At 35.6% G+C, this 24,357-nt stretch overlaps 1 protein-coding gene across 3 annotated transcripts in view; it reads right to left on the bottom strand.

The window, feature by feature from the left end:
* Nucleotides 1-24,357, bottom strand: part of FBXW7 (F-box and WD repeat domain containing 7) — a 225,613-nt gene that overhangs the window by 82,835 nt on the left and 118,421 nt on the right. For 2 of the 3 annotated variants that reach the window (XM_053216864.1, XM_027067290.2), the window contains 2 exons: nucleotides 11,248-11,297; nucleotides 10,019-10,603 (listed from right to left, as the gene is read on the bottom strand). In XM_053216864.1, the coding sequence (XP_053072839.1) occupies nucleotides 10,019-10,534 (516 nt within the window). In that variant the 5' untranslated portion in view covers nucleotides 10,535-10,603; nucleotides 11,248-11,297. The remainder of the gene's footprint in view (nucleotides 1-10,018; nucleotides 10,604-11,247; nucleotides 11,298-24,357) is intronic. The other variant, XM_027067286.2, reaches the window with a different exon arrangement.

Below are 24,357 nucleotides of genomic sequence, written 5' to 3'. Positions count from 1 at the left end.
TCTATCAACCATGATTGTTGGTATTTATCCAAAAGAGTTGAAAACTTATGTCTACATAAAAACCTGCACATAAATGTTGCTAAAAGCAGGAATACAAAACGGCATATACACTGATCACTGTTTATGCAAAATACGTATCCATGTAGTCAAGGACTTTTAAGTAATATGTAACTTTATTCACTATTTACTGACAAGTTATTAGGTAGTGGGGCATCTTATACCTGACAAACATTATTAGGCAAGATAAATAAGAAGTCAAAGGACTTGAATAACAGGGAGGCAGCAAAACAATTTTAATACAATGTGATATGAGTCATACTAAATATACCATGGGAACAGAGATTAAGTTGGGGTAACTTTTGGTGGCATGAAAACAAATGTTAGGGTGGTAGCTTTATGGGTTAGTCAACAGTCCACCTCCTCCTAAAATTACAGTTTCACTGAATTTTCAAATTTTAACAACTTGCAATCTGGACCCAGAATGATATCTGGGTTCAAATCCTAGCTCCACTACTACTAATCAGCGGACTGGCCAATGATGAATTACTTTACCTCTTCTTTCTCATCTCTGATATGGGGATAAAAATTAGAACTTACATAACAGGATGAGATTCTATAAGGAAAGAATGTACCACAATGTCCTAACACAGAGTAAGTGGTGTTCAATAAATGGTTTATTATCACTATTAATATCATTATCAATGCTATTTCATTATATTGATGAGGTTCAGAACAGGAACAGTAATAGTCAGGCTCTACTACATGTCAGCAGCACCACGTTGACTATGGGACATAACACTTCAAGAGTAACCTGTCCAGAGAAGAGCAACAAGGAGGGTGACCCTGGAAAACTCACTGAAGGGATTCAATCTGGAGAAAAGATTATGGGTAAATATGACAGCCAGTCTTCTAGAAGAAGGGCCGTCACTGCTCTAGATGGAAGAACAAGGACCAAAGAAGAGTAACAGATGTCATCATGTAGAATTGTCTAAAAATACATTACTTCACACTGTAGTTTTTCTTTGTGATAACTTCATTTTGAAGCCCAAGTCTACTGCTAAAGCCAAAGGCACAAGTTTGGACTTGGTGACCTCAAAGGTCCCCTCTCATTCAGACATTATCTCAGGAGGCTTAAAATTAGGAGGAAAAACCTAAGCAGTTTAAATACATTTACTTAGTTTGAAGAAACGGGGTTGGGAATAGCGGAGGGGAGGGAAAGCACTGGTGACTTCCCGGTAGAGCACTTTAGAAATATGTTTTAAAAGACTCTGAAACTGCCTATAGAAAGATTTTTAAATGATATTCACGTTTCATGGACAGCCAAAACTGCTGTCAAGGCTATTCTAAGTAACTCTCTAAAGAAACTATGTATTAAATAAATGTCCTGGGGCACCTGGGTGGCTCAGTCAGTTGAGCGTCTGACTGCAGCTCAGCTCATAATCTCACAGTTCGGGAGTTTGAGCCCCACACAGACTGGCTGCTGTCAGGGCAGAGCCCGCTTCAGATCCTCTGTCCCCCTCTCTGTCTCTACCCATCCCTCACTCACGCTCTCTCTCAAAAATAAACATTTTGAATAAATAAACAAATAAATAAATGTCTTGAAAATTTAAAAAAGGTACTATTATACTAACTGTTACTCTTGTAATAATGTGGGAAGTTGACCTTAGAAAATTGCCAGGGTGGTACCTGAGTTCCAGAGATACGAAGAATTGGTTACACAAAGAACTCTTAGAGTTCATTGCTTTCCAGTATATTCAGTTGCATTTTTATGAAGATATCATCATATAATGCCCTTCTGTATGAGGGGTCCTTTCTGTTCAATCTTCTATTGGAGCATTATTATGGAAGTTATTCAAAGGACTAAGTAAAATACGAACTAGTTTCCAGGAGATACAGTTTATTTCTTAATAAATCATAGTAATATACGCTTCTTGTAGCAAGCTTGGGAAATTCTGAAAAGTATATAATATATAATAGAAATAACCATATTCAGAGGGAATTCCTAACATGTGGTTTCTTCCTGATCTTTTCCCATGCATATACAGGTTTAACGTATGTTTCTTTCATAAGTAGGATCATACTGTATACACAGTTTTGAGTTCTATATTTTCAGCAAACATTATATTTTTAAGTATTTTCCTGTTGTTAAATTTTCTTCAAAGAGATGATTGCTAATGGTTATAGAAGTTGCCTTCAATTAATTTCTGCATCTTAGCAATATGGTTCTTAAATTGGAATTTTAACTTCTCAGGAGAGTCTTACCCTAGCATGGCTAATTGTATTGTAACATTCTTCAATGTAACTATCTTTATATTGCATATTTGAGTTTTAATCTAAATTTAAATGCCATGCTTATTTACAATTTATAGTCTAGCCTGGGTACATCTTAAGAGGTGAAATGAGAATTGTTTCACATTACAATTTGCGAATTGTAACTCTCAACCTAAATTAGCACTAGAGACAAATACATCAAATTTCTACTGTTCAAAAAAAAAAAAGTAGGAAATGTCAACTCAAGACAAAACTTACCCAAAAGTCATAAGGCAATACCAAATGAACTGTGTAAAGAATCAAAAAGTAGTTCAATGACTTTTCTAATTCTAAGAAGATATAAAAATAGAGATGAAATCAGACCTGGGTTTGAAGGATCTGGCCAGCTACAGAGAAACAGGGATCATTAAAAGCAAGTAGATCCATGGAAATGAAATCAGGTAGAAAGACACTACAGTATGATTGTGAAAGACTTCAAATGTCCAATTATGGATTTGACTTCATTAGTGGGAAATCAGTCACCAGATATTTATATTGAGGTTACTAATCCATACAGAGATAAAAATCCATTTTTTAAAAAATTCATCCAATCATTCATACTGCTAACTCATTGTCAAGCACATCACATTGTAGCCTAAGCAAAGAAACAGAAACATAAGCAAAGATGCTGCTAACATTTTTAAACATGGACTGTCCAATTTGGATCTTACAAACACCTGGGGGTAAGTAAAAGGAAGACCAAGTATTCAAGTCTATTAAACTCTTCAGTGGGCCTATAGGTTTAGAAGATAAGAAAAAGTCAAACCATTTTTCCACCAAAGGACCAGAAGAAAATCAGGATACTAACAGAGACCAGAAAATCTGAGGAGGAAAATTAAAAATTGGTATGAAGAAATAGTAATTTTAGCATTCAGTGGATCACTCAGATGACAATGCCCAAGAGACAACTGGAAATGCAGGACTGAGGCTTGGGTGAATGAGGAGCGCTCAAGACATAATTTTGGAGTTATCCAGCAAAGTGAAAACAGAACCCATGATGATATACACTCCTTTATCCTCTTCATACCATCTTCCCCATCACCAACAAAAATGTTGGTTTTTTGTCTCTGGTCTCTCTCAAAAAATAAATAAACCTTAAAAATAAACAAACATGTTTTAAAAGAATGAAGTTTAGAGAAACCTGACAAATTCTAATTAAAGGAAATTGCATATACCTATCAACTGGGAAGATCTGTGAATAGCATTCCCTTGGAAATTTATGTCACATTTTTATTTTTATCAGAGATGGGCTCAGCTTATTACAGTTTGTTCCCAATCCACAACTATACTCTTTCAAGTATTTATCTATTTATTTATATTTTTTTCCACTAGAGGGTGATATGATGACTGAACTCTAAAGGTCATTAAAAAAAAAACACAAGACTTGTTTCCTTTGTGGGGAGTGAAGTGTATTTGTGAGATTAAGGGTGAGGGATAGGAGACAGATAAACAGAAATAAGGTCACAAGCCTTCATTTGTCAACTGACACCTGAGTGTCCCAGGCACTACAGTACTTACTTGCTTTATATATATATATTTTTTTTTTTACTTAATCCTTATAAAAACCCTGAGAAGTAGGTATTATAGTCTTATTTTACAGATAAAGAAACAGTCCATGAGATCATTGTCATATAATAGGTGGCAAAATCAGAATTCAAGTTCAAATCTGAAAAGTTATTTTCACTCTACCACTTTAAGGGAAAACCCATCTTCTCCAGGGTGTCCCCTTCCCTCCACTTCCACTATCCTCTCCACATGTTTATTTTTTAAAGTTTTTATTTAAATTCCAGTTAGTTAACACACAGTGTAATATTTTCAGGTGTACAATTTAATGATTCAACACTTCAATACAACACCCAGTGCTCATCACAAGTGCACTCCTTAATCCCCATCTCCTATTTTCCCCATCCCCCCACCAACCTCCCCTCTGGTAACCACCAGTTTTTTCTCTGTCGTTAAGAGTCTGTTTCTTGGTTTGCCTCTCTTTTTTGCCTTTGCTTGTTTGTTTTATTTCTTAAATTCCACATATGAGTGAATCCACGTGGTTTTTTTTCTAAAGTTTTTAAAAAAATTTTTTAATGTTTATTTGAGAGAGACAGGAGACAGGGAGAATGCATGCACAAGTGAGGAAGGAGCAGAGAGAGAGGGAGAGAGAGAATCCCAAGAAGGCTCTGCAATGTCAGCGCACAGCCCGATGCAGGGCCCAAACCCACAAACCATGACATCATGACCTGGGCCGAAATCAAGGGCTGGATGCTTAGCCGACTGAGCCACCCAGGAGCCCCAAATCCATGTGTTTAAAATTGGGTTAAACTGGGCAAAGTGAATATTTCTATGGTATCCTCCTTCACAAAGGTGGGAAGCAAGGCTCTATTCACTGGGCTATGTTTACTAGTGGATGTTATTCAAGATGACTGGCTTACATAGCTCTTGTTGCTCTCTGGATGTATTTACACCTAACGGAATTTGAATTTAAGTTCTTTGTCTTAACAAGAACAAGACAAGGAAGGCTAGGGACTTCCTGAAGCAGACATCACTCTCTAGAACTCTACATTCAACAGAATAGAATTTACAGCCTGTTAGATTTCAGATGTTAGTCACATTGTCCTACAAAGTTTCTCAGGAGCTCTTGTTCAAAAGAGTGGTTGGAGAATGGAAGGCTAGAAACAAAACTGTCATTCTGATCCCCTAATCTGGTCCCCTAGTGATCATTGTGCCCAATTTCTCTACTGTTTAGAATCTAGAAACAAGAAAAAGCCTCAGACTTTTGTCAATTTTAATAGACATTTATTTCTTATTTGAGGCAAAAAGGATAAAAAAGCTGTTTAGTTACTAGGAGAAATCTAACAGTCAGGATGGGAAAAAATAGACTAATTTGAGGTTAAGGAACAAAATTATGTGACAACAGATGGAAGACAACAAGACAGGCATGGAAGAAGCAGAAACTGGTGCTCAAGCATGGTTTTGTTCATGAAAACATCAGGAGAATACAAAAGACTTGGTCTAATGGTAACCTCATTTGCTTTTCATTTTAGTGGAAAATGAGTTGCTACTCTGCATTAAACATGTAAAAAGAGTTTTATGTCTGGGCTGGGCATCTCCTTAGAAAACAAGATCCGCCCCCCCCCCCCCCCCCACACACACACACAAGCAGGGGAGGGGCAAAAGAAGGAAAAAGAAAATCTGAAGTAGGCTCCACGCCCAGCACAAGCTCAATGAGGCCTCAATCTCACAACCATAAGATAATGACCTGAGTGAAAACCAAGTGTCAGACACTTAACAGATTGAGCCACCCTGGCACGCCAAGATTTTTTTTTTTTTTTAATATAAGGCTGTACAGAGGGAGTTAAAACTGAAAAGATGAGCATTCCTATATGAGGAAGCAAGTTGACTTTAGAATTTATAGGCAGACTAGTCAAATTTACAGAAATAGACAGCACAGAACTCTTGGTTAAAAACAGGTTTGGTGTACTCTGGGAAAGTGATACCTGTTTTCCAATCTCAAATTTCACTGTCATTTCTTCTTGTTACAATTTTAGCCTTGAACCTTTATATCTTCAATAATTTTTGTTAAATACCACACAGAAAACCACTTAACTGAGCCCTAATGATTTCAAATGCAACACTGTATTAGAAAGTTATCACACTCCAGAGTCTAGAACCTGAATAGACTTGTAGTTCTGCTGAAAATCTTGTGTAGCAATATTTTCCAAATTCTACCATAAGGGGCAGCATAGCACATGGAAAGAAAGGTGTGGGTTTTTTTTGTTTGTTTGTTTGTTTGTTTTGTTTTGTTTTGTTAAATTAGGCAGATGTGGATTAAAATCTCTGGTCACTTACAGTGTCATTTTTGGTCTCTCTGTAACTTCTACTTACTTATCTATCACAGGAACTTGCAAACAGTATACGGGCTTAATAAATACCAATTCTTGACTGTCCTTACACTTGACTTTTAACATTAAGATGGTCTGAAATTTCTAATGTACATTATTATGTAGGTTCCCATATGAACAAATCTTTGGTGACTGGGGGAAAAAAAGACTGTCCTAAGAGTTTTGATAGTTTCAGTATGTTTTCAAAGAAAAGACCAAGGCAAGGAAAGACCAAAAGTGGATTTTCTCATTAATATATTTGCATATACAGCATGTTCAGGAATGATTGAATAAGTAAGTATAGCTGGCGCCAGGGTATATTTAAGAAACTGCACCCCCCCCCCCAAAAAACAAACAAACACGTGAAAGATCTATTGGATAAAACTGTAAAGTAAAAGGCTAATCCCATTTTAACATTAAAGGGGGGGGGGGTTTAAAAATGATTCTTATACCACTACTCTTCTTAAAAGTCACAGTTTAAGAAGACTTAAAAGAAACTGTGGCCAAGGGTAAAGTCTGTTGAAGTGTTTTATGTTTAGAATGATCAAAATTTAAAGCTGCTCCAAAATAAAAACACGATAAAACCTTGGTTTGGGAGCATAATTCATTCCGGAAACATGCTTGTAATCAAAGCACTAGGAAGTATATCAAAGCGAGTTGTGATCATGTGACGTTTGGCATCACATGGTACTCGTATTGCAAGACATTGCTCGTTTATCAAGTTAAAATGTATTAGAAATGTTTGCTGGTCTTGCGGAACACTCACAAAACAAGTTACTCGCAATCTACAGTTCTATATTTGAAATAATGAGAGCCTTTCCTTACTTACTATATTAAGATTTATTATATACATGAGTGACCGACATTTTCTTCTTAAGCAATGAAGTAACAGGTGACATCTGTAAAGTATTGGTGAGAAAATAAAGCACTCTGGGAATGATCCTAAAGAAGAGTTTCAAGAATAGAAAAAAGGAAAATGGGCCAAATGAAGCTCAAAATACCTCATTGTAGAAGGGCACTGCTGCCTTGGCAGTCAAATAGTTTATATTCTTCTTGCCATATTTGTGAAGGAAAATGACCTCAAAATAAACAACATATCAAAAGTATGTACACAGCATACCTATACAGACACACACACACACACACACACACACACACACACACAGACACTCATGCACATATACACATCTATCCCTGCAGTTGCTAGTACTCAGTCCACTCCTGTGGCCTTGTGTGGACTGCACAATATCTTGCGTTTCATGACCTGAGAGACACTAGGAAAAAACTGCCTCAAAATTGTTACTTTGTTTTTAAGGAGGTAACAATATAACTACATAAAATACACCTAAAAGTTCTGTTTACAGTTTCATCTTGAAGGGAAAAAAAAGATAAAGCATCTGTCAAACCTGTGTACTGGTAGTTTTCCTACAGAACAATCTAATGACTTCTCCTTTTGGAAAACTATATGTTTTGTCTAGCTGGCTTTCTTGTCTTTAAAATATAGCAGAACTCACTGATAGCTTTGCATTGTTCAACAATGCTTAGTTTCAATTAAACTTCTTTCTTAAACGAGATAATGCAGTAAAATATTAAGCCCCGTTCTTCCACTTGAATCCTCAAGAAAAAGAGAGGTAGAAACCCCCTCTTTTAATGTAGTAACCTTGAGGGGGAGAGATCAAGAGATCTGGGGGATAGAAGCTGGGTGGACTGCATTGTAAAAGGTCTTAGCCTTACCAACAAAGCAGGCTGTAGCTATTAGGGGTAGAGATTCAAAACACTTTAACACCTTGAGACAGAGATGGCAGAATGGATATAAATCACTACTGAAGTCAGCCCCTTCTCAAACCAACTAAATAAAATCTAAACTTGCAGACAGGCTAGGTAAATTAGGGATAAACATGTTTTAGAAGGAGTTTAAAGTTTCACAACCTTAAGCAAAAATGATACAGCAATTCAAGTATTAAACCTAGTTCCTGCGACATTTTATTCCAGGTCAAGTTACATTAAGGGAGACGATGTTACATCTGTTTGTATATTTTTTATGGGCTAAATCACTGATTCACTATAAAATTTTAAAATAACAAATAAGAACAAGAGGATAGACTACTATGGACATTATTTCATTTTAATGTCTGTAAAGTAAGTAAGCTATCATTTGAATGAAAATATTCCATACCAAAGAACTGTTTAACTTATAAGTCTATTCTACATGGACACTCATGATTTTTTTCTAATTTTCAAATGATAAATAAAGAACCAAACAGCATGCAAACATAAAGATTTATGAGCATAGAAGCCTGGTTGGCAGGGGGGGGCGGGGAGGCAAAAGTTGTGTTACATAACTCATTGATTCTGAATATAATTCTTTTCACTTTCTCTCCTCTTTAAATTTAGACCATAGATAGCAACACTGCCTAAAATATTGATTAAATTCTAAGTCCAGCAAAAAGTACCTGACGTCTTATTGAATTTCCTGTAATTTCAACAGCACCAAAATACAGAGAAAATAAAATTCAATGAGGAGGAGAAGTCAGCACTTACTTGACTTAGGAGCTAGTCAACAAGACCAAGTATGTAAAGAAAACTCCTATTTACAACTTTGATTATCATTTTCTAGGGTTAGTGTGTATGTGTGTTCATATTCATTACAACTTAAAAATGTCTCGATTATAGAATATTTTAAACATACTTTGAAAACCACACAGAAGAATACTCATGAGCCACCCCACCCTCATCTCTGTAACCTGGCCTCAACAATCAGCAACTCATGACCAATCTATACTGTCTCCTTTTCTCCCCTTCAGTATTATTTTGAGGTAAAGCCCAGGCACTATATCATTTCATTTTGACTATATTCGATTGGGAGGGAAGGGGAGAGACTACAACAGAAAGATTGGGGAGTGAGAGAAATAATGCTGCTTCTTTTCTTCTACAATCCCCACCCTTTGTCATAACCACAATTTTAAGGAGTAGCCAGGAGTATTTTGAGGAAAGAAGCCCACATGCCATCCCAAACAAGCACCGGCAATTCCAAATTTACTGCAACTGCCCCATCACTTCCTCCTTCCATCTCAGTCGACTTCAATGTTTCAGGACCTCCCTGCCTATCTAGTAGCAAAGATGACAGACAGTATGACTGACTAGTATACTTCAGTCCTTAATTTCTGGCATAGCCACAAAGGACTGCATCCAATGGAAATGTTGTTCTAGCACTAGATTAATCAACAAGTCCCAGAGTTGATAAGACTTCTCTGGTTTAGACAGAAGTCTGCCTACCTTTTGAAACAAGACCATGGCTAACTCCATGGGCTACTACTAGCTGAATGAGATAAGAAGGCACATACAACAGAGCTGTCTTCTAGGAATGGGAAGGAAAACAAAAACTGCAGATAAGGGAAGTGGTGGCAGAAACTTGACAATAACTTGTGCCTTGGAGTGACACCTGTGAATACACAGCCCACCCCAGCAGCTGCATTTTGTAAATAAGAAAAGTTTCTTTACGATTTGATTTACACAAATCGTGTTTCACTGCAACACTCTCCGCTGCACACAAACTACTAACACCCGTCTTAGGGATAAAATTTATGGTAAAATTTGATATTAATGATTTTTCATAGTAATAGGATCAATTACCCTTCCCTCCGTTTGTAATAAGATTGTGCCATTATCAGTACTTCTGTTTCTAATACTTTCTGTAAAACAAAAATTAGTTCATTTTATTACTACACATCTGATGATGAATTTTGTGGTAATAACAAAGAGCGTGAGGACAGTTTCATTACAATGAATGTGCATAGGTAAACGTCTCAGGGGAACAGTGAACTAAATATACTCACTTTTGTTGTCTTTGTATAGAACGGGGAGGAGAGTTGGTGAATAGGCAGGTCCACGATACTAGTGGAGTTTGTGACACTGTTACTATGTGTATGTTCATCTTCCCTGCTACTGTCATCAGACTGATCAAAATCATCACTCTCCTGGTCCATTTCCTCTTCCTCTTCATCCTCCTCATCTTGCTCACCAGCATGTTCTCCGTCTTCTTCTTGTTCTTCCTGATTTCCTGAGGAGTCCTCATCTACCGAAATGAATCGATTGTTGTTTTCTTCCAACCGTCCTTGCTGGGAGTCATTCTGGTCTCCAAGCCTAGGTTCTGCTCGGATGACTTCACCATTCCTTGCGGTGTGCTCCTCCTCTTGTTGTCGGAGCTGCTGCTGCTGCTGCTGCTGGTGCTGTTCCTCCTCTACCACGCGGTTCATCTGCTCCTCATCTGCCTGGCTTGAGGAAGGGTTACCTCTCAGAGAGCCTCCAGTTCGTCGTCTTTTGCTGCCCACAGAGAGCAGTTCCTGATTCATTTCCAAAAGCCAGCTTGCTACTTCTTGGACCTTGGCTAGACTATCAGAAGATGCAAAGGATTTCACATTCTGTAGGGAAAAATGGGGGTGGGGGGGAGAAAAAGGTTTGTTCAATCTATATTATCTTCCACTTTTATGTCCTAGGTCTATATTCCAAATTTCATTAAAGATTATAAAGTATCTGATGCCATGGAGACATTAAGATGTTCTTTAGAAATCAATAAAGTTTAAAATGTAGAAATTACGACACTTTACAAAGACAGACACAAAAATCACATAGTAAACAGCTTTATTTTAATCTTTTAAACAATTTTAGAATGAAGCCTGATAATTTAGTTGCTTTGACCAACAAAACATAATTTAACCAATAAAATCATTTTCAATTTTAAATCAGTTCATAAATGATATCTTTTGTAAAGCTTCCAGAAGATGTTATGAAGTACATCATAAAAAAAAAAAAAAACATTCAATGCTCAGTTAAGTTCAGGAAATGCTGAGGTAAACCAAGATAAAAAGGCCTTCTTACCTTTGGAATTTCCCAAACTTCTCTGATCATAGAACCTTGCCTTAAGACATAGTTTTCCGACAGGCACCAAGTATAATTCATTATGATTTTCATCATTGACAATGAATATAAATTGAATGGACAGTAAATAAACAAAAAGTTTTACTTTTATTTTTTAAAAAAGGAAAAAAAGTTCATAAGTTCATACCCTCTGACCCAGTAACTCCACTTCTGGCAATCTATCCTAAGGAAGTAATCCTAAAACAGAAAAAAAAATTATGCAAAGGATGCTCACTGCAGCTTTATCCACAAAAGCAAAAAATAAAAATAAATGTAAATAAAAATAATCAAAACCCAAACGTTCAAGAAAAGGAATCCATGAGATGGGATACATATAGTGCAATTCCTAAACACGATGTTCATTTTTAAAAATTTGAGGGCATGGATGTTTATATTATGCTAAGGGAAATTACATGATCACAACATGATTTTTAAACTGCATAAATACAAGATTTCAAAATATAAACTGCTTTTGGGTGGTGGTATTGTAAGCACCTAAAACTTATTTTTTAACTACATTTTCAAATGCTACATATCAGACACATTTGCTTTTATAAAAGTTTTATAGACTGACACTAAAATTTGATCTGATATAAAATCTTTTCATAATGGTCATTCCTAAATTTCACCCTTTGCAGATACCTATATGGACGTGTTTGAGGTCATATAAAATAATGCCAATTCACTGCCCAAGTTCATATAAAACTCCTTTTAAAAATATCTTTATAGGTTTATGAGATAAAACAAATACAACATACATCTTCTATCATGTCCTAAGAATAACTACATTATATCACAATGGTCTTTATTAAAACAGCCTTATCTACTTTTCGAACCCTTGCCACTAGATGGTAAATCTCCCAAAGTGCCTCAGTTCTCACTGCAAGTTTTGAAATGGGGTTTGAAAGTCTGAAAGATAGCTTTAAAATAGCAATATTTCATTTTACTTTCTATAATCTACACTTGCTAAGAAATAAGCTGTAGTGTGGGGGGAAAATTCTTTAATTCTAATTACAACTAGAAGTGTAAGTATAGAAAGAGAAGAGTTCCAACGACTGAGCTATGAGACACTCCAACATTCAAAGAGAAGACTAACCAACAAAGGTAACTAACAAGGAGGAAAAGAGAACAGAGATGGTAGGTACAAACAAGTTAGGAGTTTGCTGCAAAAAAGAACAAAAGGGAGTGGTAACTGGTAGGGAAAACAGAATTAAAAGAAAATTTTTTATTCTTCAAGACTGGAGACCTAGCAGTGTAGTGTATCTGTATATTAACAAGAGTGATCTGGTACAAAACAAAAAGTTTGAAACGTAATCAAGAAAGAGAAGAAATTGTGGTGTTCTTCTTAATTAATTAAAAGGGGATGATGGGAAAGAATTCAAATGGAGGACTAGTTTTAGTTAAAAAAAATGGAAACTTTATGGCAAAAGATAGAAAAGAAGTGTGGTATCACAGGTACTTTAAATTTATTTCTTTTTACCATATTTTTCAATGTGGAAACAGCTGGAAATAGGTGGGTTTTTACAGAGGTAGAAGTCTTTGGAAATTCTCTACTCATTCCTTCAACTGTTTTCCTTCTTCTTTCTAAAGTAGGAAGCAATGTCATCATTGTCATCATCATCAGAGTGATCTTGGGAGAAGAGTGTTAGAAATTTGAAGAAAGAAGTATGAAATAGTCCTTTAGGGAGAGAGAAGGAAACTTTCCTAGGTGCATGAGATTTCGATGATCAAATATAATCAATAAGCTATGATGTAATACATACTAAATATGCCTTTAAAAAGTCAAGTGGTTCTTATTTACAACTCAGACAAGAACAACAACAAAATTTCTATTTGAGGTGGAAAGTAGGTCTTAGGAAAAGCACATTAAATAACATATCTGTTGTTTTCTACAAAAAATTAAAATTAAAAAAACTACAGAAAATAAAGGTCATCAAAGTCTTATTGGCTAGTATATGTAGAAGACAAACTATGAAAACATTAGAGAAAGGCAGGTTAAAAATAACACGCTGAAAAACACTGACCTACACAAATGAATATATATAGTATCCTAATGTATATAAGGTAAATCTACTATTCATAGGTTTCCTTCAAACAATCAAAATCTTGCTTTCATAACTGTATCTAAAGTCAGCTCTCCTAACATTAACAGAACATTTTTCACTTGGATGTTTATGCATAGAACAGCACGATAACAGGGTCAGTACCTTGGGATAATGCAAACCCCAACCAACTGCCCTTTGTGTGTCCAACCTAACAGGCAAATTTTTAAGAGACTGAAACAGGTTAAATGCCATATTGAAAGCAATTCATAAAGTGCAAAAGGTGAAAGAATAAAGGTCATAAAGCTAATCATAAAGAATATGTGAAAAGTAGGGAGGAGACTGTTGGTAAGCAGTCAGCCTATCAACAAATAGAAAGTGTATGACGGCATTTCTAAAATAGTACTAGTACTGGTCAGTGGTGAACACTTCTGTTGCCAATTATGAAAACAAAAATTCAAATCACTATCATTCTATAACTTTAGTGTTATATTGGGAAGAACAGAGAATAAAGTATCTTAATTTAAGCCAATAAAGTTAACTGACTCATATTTACAACCATGGCATAGAGATAGCTTTCAAAATAATACAGATTCTTACAAACAGACCTGGTCAAAAATGGTAAATCCAAGTAAAAGAATCAGATTTAAAGCACAGTATAAAATTTAAAGCACAATATAAAATATACAATGACACAGCTAAAAGTCAGATTAGAGGAATCCCAGAATATTTGAAAAGGCTAAAAATATCTGACAGACTTACATAAAAATTTGTCCAAGTAGTATATATATTAGACTGGATTTCTCTGACCCAGTTTTAGAATGGAAAATAGGAATGAAAATTTCATCTTCTATTGGTATTCATAAACACAAAATTAAACAAAAAAATCCAGTGTTTTTAGGAAATTAGTTCTAATAATAATCTATTAAAGAAGCTAATGACCTAATTAAAATAATAAATATTTATCCAATAAGATCAGAATCGATTAAATACCTATGGGGGAGGGATCTTTTAAAAAGTAGTTTATAAAGCCTCACATTAAGAAAAAGAAAACAAAGTTGACCTAAAACTTAAACTGCCATATAGGAAAAGCTAATAAAATATTAACAAAAAATGCACACTTTCACTTTTAAAACTGTAATTCTGTAGAATTAGAACTTGTAAGAAACACAAACATCAACAAACAGAATCCTGTATCCTAAAAAGTCAGTGTAAAATCCAGAAATGCTCTTTTATTTCTTTTTACCAGAAGTATATAATGTCAAGATATATCAAATACATAACTTATGTTTTTATCAATAACTAGTGAGACCAAACTTGGAAGTAAGGAAAATAAAGTCTGATGGCTAATATACTTTGACATTAAATTACACAATTTCCTTGACAATTGGGCGTGAGAAGAATGGAAATGACTCAAAGTCAAGAAAACCATAGAAATTTTAAATTGAAAATGTTCCTCACTTCACAGACAAAGCAACTGAAGCTGGAAGAGATTTAAGTAAATTTCTCAAGATTGCTAGCTTCCAGCTAGCTTCAAGCAAAGTAGAGACCAGAAAGAGACATTCAACTGAGTTTTCTTTTATGTGCCTCAGTCTACATTAACTATAGATGATAAAATCCTAAGAGTATTATTCTCTAACACTGATACTCAGCCTTCTTTTCCAAAACCAGAATCACTACAGTGCTCAAAGATTATTATTCTAAAACAAATACTTGCTGAACACTCAATATGCTTCAGGCACATTTTAATTTTCTAGAGAATAATGTTGGAAATGTTTCTTTACGAGTTAATCGCTGACCTTTCACCCAACCAGAACCCATGAAAAAATCAGATTTTACATTATAAATAACTCTGTATGTGTGTATGTATTTAAACAAACCTGAAACAATGGTTTAAAGAGATAATTATGAAATATTTCAGATACCTAAAATCTCTATAAATCACCACCCTTAATTAAACACAGTCCATTCTCATTATTCGCAGTAATTGTGTTCTATAAAGTTACCACAAATACTGAGCCACTGCTCCTAGAGGAAACACAGAGTTAAGTTCCTACAAGCCTTGGTCACAAACATTTTGGCCAACTGATCAATATATAATCTTTTCATATGTATGTTTCTATATAAAGACATGTACTGAATACATATTGTTGATTCATTAACACTGACTCACAGTCAGCAATACTATAAATTCATGTCTGAACAAAGCTTGTCTTATGCTCTCCATAAGGCACATCACAACACTAGACAGCACCTCACCACTATGCCTGGAGACCATTTTAAATGGCAAATTACCAGTGAAAAGCTTTTAATGAAAAATATTTCACTAAATAAACCATAAAAAGGACACTTGTTTACAGTATGAGAGCTGAAACAAGAAGGCAGAGAGTCACTTTGTTTGACCTCAGAAAGGAATGTGCATGCCAAGTGATTTTTTTGCCACCCTGTGCACGCTCGAGTCCACAAATGACTGTGAAAACATCATGAATATTGCTTTTTGGTGTCAAAAATAAACTGTAGTGCATAAGCAAATTTGCAAATACAGATCTGCAAATAATGAGCATGAATTGTACCTACTTTATCTCAATCCTTTAGACAGAGCTGTGCTTGCAGTGCAAGATTCACACAGTATTTTGAGATACCAATGAAGAAGCCACAGCATTACCAATTATTGCTTCTGGATATATAACAAAGGATAAATGATCAAAGAAATTGAAAGCTCTAATAGACAGTCATCACTAGATTTCTCACATAAATGAAAATTCAGATAGCCTATATTAAATAAAGTTATACTTTGTATAAAGTAATCTCTAGAAAGAAAAGGGGAGAGAGTGGCATCATTTTCCCTTTGTAATTACAGTGGGCAAAACAGGGTTCTTCTGGCAGCATCTTTCACAATAGTGTGAAGTCCAGGGAATTATGAACCTAACTAAGGATGTCTGAAGAAAGAGATGCCTCAACAGTCAGTTCCATCCTAGGATGAAGGAGAAGTATGATAATAATTTTGCTTTTCAAAAAAAAATCAGAAATAAGGTTACTGTGATAGAATTACTCCAGGACTTTTACCCACGTCCCAGAAAATAGTGGCTAACTTTTGGTCATTATACTTTGTTCATTTAGTGGCATTTCAGACCTAATTTCAGTGCTTTTTTTTTTTTTTTTAAACTAGTTGCTCAGAAACTTTTTCACTAATTTCTCATGAACCTTGCTTTTCAAAAATCTTTGATTAGAAAACCATTTGAACTTATTTCAGGATGCTTAAAGGAATCAAAGAGGGCAAGTTCACATGTTAAACAAGTTGAGCTCTGAAAGCCTGTCTTAAGAGTAAATTAGAGCTGTAAGCCTCAAAAGATGTTTCCAAGACAAACATTAACCTTGAAATTACCTTTAAATCTAAGTAACTGAGGAACACTAGTTACACTAATAAAACAAGGGGTAACTTTAAGCAAACTGCCAAAGCCTCCAAATGACTATGAAATTTTTAGACATTTTTAAAATTACATGGCACGGGATGATCCATTAGACTACAAAGTCATTTAAGAAGCTTTAAGACACAGATCGCAGGAAAACAAACCAAATTGTACTGGTGATCAAAAAGGATAACTTAAAACTTGCAATCACCTTCAGCAAGCAGTTTAGGATTTCCCTGAATCTGAAAGCAGCTTCCCTAATCACCAGGAGCCCTCTTCTGGCCACACCACTTACCAACACTCCAACCTCATATAATGAAATCTATACATACCCCAAGTTAATAATTTATTTGTTAATTATAGCCAAACTGATTAACAGTATCTGGGAATACATAATAAAATGCCATTTCACTCAGAATAAATGTCAATTTTTATGGTTACCTATCTATATAATAATCTACAGACACCACCAACACTATGTGCTTATATTCTGTTCTTTTTTTAACTTTACTCTTTCTAATCTTGTTCTTTCTTCAAGAAGAAAATATGCTGCTATCTCAGAACCTTTGCACTGGCCACTCCCTCTGCCTGAATGCTCTCCCCAGTAGATCCATATGGTTCTGCCCATTGCTTTCTTCAGAATCAGTTCACATGTCCCCTAAACAATGACACTTTCCCTAATAATTTTATTTAAAATAACAACTCCCAGGGTGCCTGGGTGGCTCAGTCAGCTAAGCATCCGACTTCAGCTCAGGTCACAATCTCACAGTCCATGAATTCGAGCCCCACGTCAGGCTCTGCGATGACAGCTCAGAGCCTGGAGCCTGCTTCAGATTCTGTCTCCCTCTCTCTCTGCCCCTCCCCTGCTCACACTCTGTCTCTCAAAAATAAAATAAAAACATTGAAAAGAAGTTTTAAAAATAATAACTCCCTTGCATCATACTTCCTTTCCCCCTTGCCCTGTTTTACTCTTCTCCATAGCACTGTATAAAAGCACTGGAATAGTGTATGCAATACAGTAAGTGCCCATCTATCTATCTATCCGTCTATTCATGTATTATCTGTCTCTTCCCACTAGATTTTAAGCTTCCTCAGGAAAAAGATGTTCCTTTTTCACCACAGCTCTCTTCAGCACCTACCCAAAGCCATAAATGTTCAGCTTAGTCCTCAAAGCATTTTTTAGTCAGTAAATAATTATTAAATCTTTTTAAAGTCAATTATATGCATTCTTTCTCACCAAAGAACTTCAAGCCAGGTCACAAACACAGTATCAAATATTTAAACACATTTTTAAAAGCTGTACTGTGAACATGTTACATGTTGTATTTTTTAAACTGGGTATAAATCTAGCCTTAACATCTATTTATCATTTTTTTCTTTTATCAAATTTCTTGTTATTTTAACACAAGCTATAAAAAAATAAATATGTGACTAAAAAGATTGATACTTCAAAAGCACAGAATTTCTTGGGTAATTCTAGTTCCACATGGCTTATACTGTTGTTAACTGGGAAATCAAAGATGTACCTTAAGGTGAAAATCTTCCAGGGACTCCAAAATTGGCTAAATAGGTCCTTAGCAATGTAGATTAACAAAAGCAACGCAAAATGAACAATATGGGGAGCACTGTGCAAATATTCATGTGAGCAGCAAATTTTATGGTTTGGAACAATGATTTAAGTCCACATGGCTCATCGATCATATATATCTTTACTGGAAATAACATAAAACACTATTTCTCAGTTCACATTACAATACCTATTTTTTGTTTTTTAACTTATATGTTTTCGTTTTGGCCAAATTTAATTCCTCATTCCCATTCAACTCTACTACATCTGCAATTTGCATTTACTCCACTAAAACCAAATTTTAAACTGGCTGCTAAATCCCACTGGATCTTTTACCATTTTTGTAGTTTTTTACATTTACTGAATAAGCATTCCCTCTTCCTTACCACTCTCTTGTCCCTTAATTTCCTTTGGTATCATTCTTTTCTTGATGTCATTCCTCGGGTAGTACTGTTCTCTGTTGCTAGCTCCTTCCTTCTCTGCAGTGTCTTTAAAACCTAATAAAAGAAGTATTTTTCTAACTGCTAGGCCTGCATTGGAGCCAGATCATATTACTGAATAAGGAAATGTTTTTTCCAAGTCTTTTATAAGATAAATAGTGTCTAGGCAATATTTTTATCCATATTGCTTTGGCTTATGGTTTGAGTTGGTTTACTATTCAACACTGTTGAAAAATTTTCATGCTGTAATATTAAAATGAATTTACAACCTTTATTTAAATTAAATCTGCTGAACCTACATTAAGAAAAATTAAGCCCCATTTTGGTTTAAGCTTGTTACGTGAAATTTATTACATTTCTTATGAGTCTGAAAAATTTATGCAAAGATAAAAGATATTTATCTCAAGGAAAGTAAGTTAAACTTAATTAACAGGGGGTTGTATTTTCCCCCAAGAAAAGTTGGCTAAAATGTCATTTTTAGTTTTAAACATGAAGGGAAAACTACTCTTGCACATACCATATCTAATTTGGATCTCATACAGTAGAAGTTAATGGTAAGGCCTATTCGAATAAGGCAAAAAAGACAAAGTAGTAAAGTAAAAAACAAAAACTGTAATCTCTACCTGCTCTACTAACTTGTATTAAAACAGATACACTAGGGTGCCTGGGTGGCTCAGTTGGTTGAGCCTCCGACTTGGGCTCAGGTCATGATCTCACGGTCTGAGTTCGAGCCCCACATAGGCTCTGTGCTGACAGCTCAGAGCCTGGAGCCTGCTTCAGATTCTGTGTCTCCCTCTCTCTCTGCCCCTCCCCCACTTGTGCTCTGTCTCTCTCTCTCTCTCTCTCTCTGTCAAAAATAAATAAACATTTAAAAAAATTAAAAAAAAAAAACAGATACACGTTGTGGGAAGAGGGAATCACACAAAAAGAGGCGACTGACTAATGAACTTTCCAATACAAACAGATCCACAGACAACATTCTCTACTCAAAAGAGGGCTGACAATTATCAATAAATTATTTTATCTACAACTTACTGATCAAGCTGATGTACCATGAGCTGTACATATAATAATTTTTATGTGATTCCTAAGATAAGATTATTTTAAGTGTTTCCCCAATGTAAAAAGATTGAGAAAGACTGAAAGTGAACATCAGTAATGTGACAAACTGATATTACGTTTACCTAATAAAAAGTAATGAAAGTAAAATAGCATCACTTCTTTGAAATTCTAGCCAACAATGCATAACCTGAATCCACTAATGAGGAAATACTAGACAAACCCAAATTGAGGGTCCTTGTTCAAAATGACTACCCTATAATCTTCAAAGGTGTGAAAGGAATGAAAGTAAAGATCAAGGCACTGTTCCAGATACAAGATAACTCCATGCAGTCCATGATTTTGAATGGAATCTTTTTATTATAGGAGTTAGCATTTGAACAACTAGTGAAATGTATTTGGGGTCGGAGGAATAGAAAATCTATACACTGATGCCAATATCCTGATTTTAATGGTTATACTGTGATTATGCTGGAGAATGTCCTTTTTTATAAGAAATGCATACTCAAGAGTTTGGGGGTGATGGTACATCACGTTGGCAAACTTATCAAATGGTTCTGGGACTAAATAAGTTCTTAAGACTATAGTTGGGACTTTTCTGGAAGTTAAAAAAAATGGGGAGCAGGGGAAAATCTGGACATCATTTTGGTTCCCATTACTTGTTACAAACTACCTTTGCCTTGTCCTGACACTTTTGCCAACCAATCACATCATCACTAAGTCCTCCTAAGTCTACCTCTTAAGCAGATCCACAATCGATTCCACTTCCCTAGTGCTGTTTAATAAGCAGAAACTATCTGCCTCTTACCCAAACTATTTGAACAGCATCCTTAGTAATCTTCCCATCTTTTGGGTCCTGTACCTCTCACCTACCCTCCATACTGCTGCCAGAACATGAAATATTAACATCTCAGTGGCAGTTCCCAAACTTTTTACATGCTGAACTCTTTGCTCAAATGAAGGCAAAACATTAAACAGGTAGAGAGCTTGTGAGGGACAACTGGAGGAGAACACTGTTCACAGAAACAAAGCAACCCAAGTGACTCTGCAAAACTTTTGAAACTATTCGATAGAGTAAAATCTGAACTCCTAAGCACAGTACACAAGATGTTCCTAATCTGGTCTCACTTCTATCCATCTTCAATATAAACTGATTTGTCTTAAACTATACACTACCCAAAAATATTATCTACTTGTATTCTCCTAATATGCTCTATGTTCTCATATGTCTGTATCTTTGTAAGAAGATGTCTTTCTTCTCTTTGACACAGTTCTTTGCCCACCCTTTACTAACTCTATCTGGCAATGTAAGTCACTTCCTTCATTCTTCTATTCTTCTGTGTCACAGAACTGCTGAAATTGGCAAGCACAGGTCTTGAATACAAGGACCTCCCCCTTCTGCTTATAAAAATAAAACAGTGGTAGAAAATTTAGGGAACGGTTGGGAACATGCACTAATAATAAAAGAAATGCAGTAACTATTGGGTTGATAAAGGGATAAGCTTGACCATAAAGGATTGACATATTGTGTGTGAGTTGTCTTTTATAATGTATATTATAGAAAGTAGAAGGCTAAAAAAGTGAACAGGTGGGTTATTTCGAGTGTCTCACCTTCCAATTCCATGAAGAAAACAGGAATTACTTTTGCTTATTCTCTCTTCCTGATGTTAACTGACACCACATATCAAGTATATAATAAAATGCTAAGCTTTAAAGTGCAGGGATATGCCAGTGATTAGACATAGACAATATACAAGCTTTTTTCACATTTGGGAAGTGTACTCAACTGTCCATATAACTTTATTACAGTCCATATAATCTATTACTTCCTGCAATTTTTAAAACCGTTAACCAACAAATATATACAAAATTCATAGGATAATTTTTCCATTTCCTAGAATACATTCAAAAACTTTCTCATACATTCTAAAGTAAAGCATGAGAATACAGATTTTAAAATATGAAAATTTAAGTGTCCATCTTACATTGTTACCAGATATTTCTATTTCTTTGTGGTAGTTCAAAACTAAAGTCTACTTCTGAAAAACACACACTTATCACTGAACAAATAGATCTCTCCTACAGGTCTTTTAGGTAGAAAGGTGCCAACATCATTTCTTGGAGCAGGAGGGGTATCAGGTGTGCATATAAATGCTGAAATGTGTGTGATAAAAGTCAACAATCACAGAAGTCACTCATGTACCAACTTAGTCATTCATCATTCAAATACTGAATGAAAAATTGCATGAGACACAGTTAACTAAAGAAAATATAAAAAGATTGATAAACATATGAAAAGGTATTCTATAAAACTAGCGATCAAGGAAATGCAAATTAAAACCACAATGCAATACAACTTCCCACCAACAAGAATTGCTAAATTAAAAGGGACCAAACCCACCACACATTGGTAAAGACAGGAAACAACTAAACCTCTCATACATGGCTAGTGGGATTGTACAATGTTATCACCACTGTAGAAAACCATTTGGCAATTTCTTATAAAAACACACACCCTGTGGGGTGCCTGGGTGGCCCAGTCAGTTGAGCATTTGACTTTGGCTCAGGTCATGATCTCCCAGTTCATTGGTTCGAGCCCCACATCAGGCTCTGTGCTGACAGCTCAGAGCCTGAAGGCTGCTTCAGATTGTGTCTTCCTCTCTCCCTCTCTGACCCTCCCCTGCTTGTACTCTGACTCTTTCTCTTTCAAAAATAAACATTAAACACACACACACACACACACACACACACACACACACACACACACACACACCCTGTGAGCTACCACATGTGCTCCTAGGTACTTATCTAACAGAAATGTCCACAAATAGGCTGGTATCATATAACAGCTTTATTGAGAAGAACCAAAAATGAACCCAACTCAAATGTTCACCAACAGAACCATGGATAAATTGTGATACATTCATACAATGGAAATAAGAATACAAAGAAATAAGAATGCATGTCTGATACATGAAACAAAATGGGTATCAAAAACAGTGTGTTGAGAAGCATCTGGGTGACTCATTTGGTTAAGTGTCGACTTCAGCTCAGTCATCATCTCATGGTTTGTGAGGCTGAGCCCCATATCAGGCTCTGCTGCTGTCAGGGCAGAGCCTGCTTCAGATTCTCTGTCTCCCTCTCTCTCTCTGTCCTTCCCCTCCCCCATGCTCTGTCTCTCTCTCCCTCTCTCTCAGAAATAAACATTAAAAAAAAACTGTTGAGTGCACTCCAGAAAAAAAGGCAACATTATATGATTCCATTTATATGATGTTTAAGAATACAAATAACTAATCTACAGTGATAGTAATCAAAACAGTTGTTGTCTAAGTGTGGATCGAATGGACTTGAGAATGAGGGAAATTTGGGGAGTGATAAAAATATTCCATTTCTTGACTGAGGTGCTGATTACATAGGTATATGTATTGTCAAAACTCATCTATGGTTTCACTTTATATAAAAAGCACCTCAATTAAAAATGATATGTATTAATTGAGGACAATGATAAAATTTCTCTGCCTTTTGACTCCTATTGCGAGCCTGTTAAATGCTGAAAAAGGCTTTGAACTTCTTTGCTCTGAGTCCATTAATTGGGTCTTCTCTACACTAATACCAGATACAATCACATCAGAGAGCCAAGCTAGAAGTCCAGAATACTGACTTTTCCACTTCAACAGTAAGGTGGCAGTTTTCCCAGAGTCCACACTCCTGGTACTAAGGAGTCAGCACAGCATACACTGTGAAACATTCTATAGCAGGTAGAGAGGACTTTGAATGAAGAATACAATAGAGCTAAAATAGCAACTGTACTAGAAGGAACAACAATCTGACACCACTACCCTAAACAGCCAATGACCACAGTACCAAAGAAAACCAGATTCTGCTAAGTTTCAGAAATAACTCGGCATCTTTAAGGAACGCACACTAACACAATGAGCAAGCACTTACTCAAATCCTTTTAGCTCTGGCCTCTACTCTGTCTCACTATCATTTTACAATAAGGTTTTGACCTTCAGAAAAAGCACACCACTGTAATATAGAAAATTTTGTCTATAGGAAACTAATCTATTTTTTTTTTCTAATAAAGTTCCTATCTTAGCAGTTTTAGCATGGCAACTAATGTGGACCACAAAGGAAAAAAATGTCTTGTTATCTGCTTTTTAAATTTAGGAATCCTATTCGTATTTGCTACTGCTGGATGCCCCCTTGCCTAGGTTCCTGGGAGGTTTCCATCAGTATGTTAGAACTCAGGTAACTTGCTGCCTGGATTTTTTTTCTTGCTCACTGAGGAAAAACAATTACTTCATTCAGATGAATATGTCAGAGAATCACTATTCACAGAGAGACTCTAAGAAACAATCATTCCATCTTCCTCTTCAAATTCTTGGCAGGAAGGCTGAGTGGGCCTTGGGGGAAATACTGCCTGACTGCACTGCACACAGTGTGGTTTCAAAAAATGTGTGTTTGAGTTCACAAACAGAAATAATTAAACTCTAACATGAGCTAGGTACTGGTAATACAATGCTGACCAAAGACATATGCCCTGAATCAAAAAAAAAAAGGGGGGGGGGGGGAGAGCAATGGCTATAAAAATGCCGTTTTTAAAAAATTATGAAAAAATCTACCTTTGTTAGACCTTTGTAAGACATAGTATGAATGAGAAAAATAAAAGTTATATAATTATAATTATATAAAATAAAATAATCTTCATTCTAGCCTGACTCCATCACTGCCCACCAA

The sequence above is a fragment of the Acinonyx jubatus genome, chromosome B1 (genome assembly GCF_027475565.1).
Source record: "Acinonyx jubatus isolate Ajub_Pintada_27869175 chromosome B1, VMU_Ajub_asm_v1.0, whole genome shotgun sequence".
In the NCBI taxonomy this organism is placed as follows: Eukaryota; Metazoa; Chordata; class Mammalia; order Carnivora; family Felidae; genus Acinonyx; species Acinonyx jubatus.
Note: the sequence above shows the minus strand (reverse complement) of the source record. Positions and strands in the feature narration are given on the sequence as shown.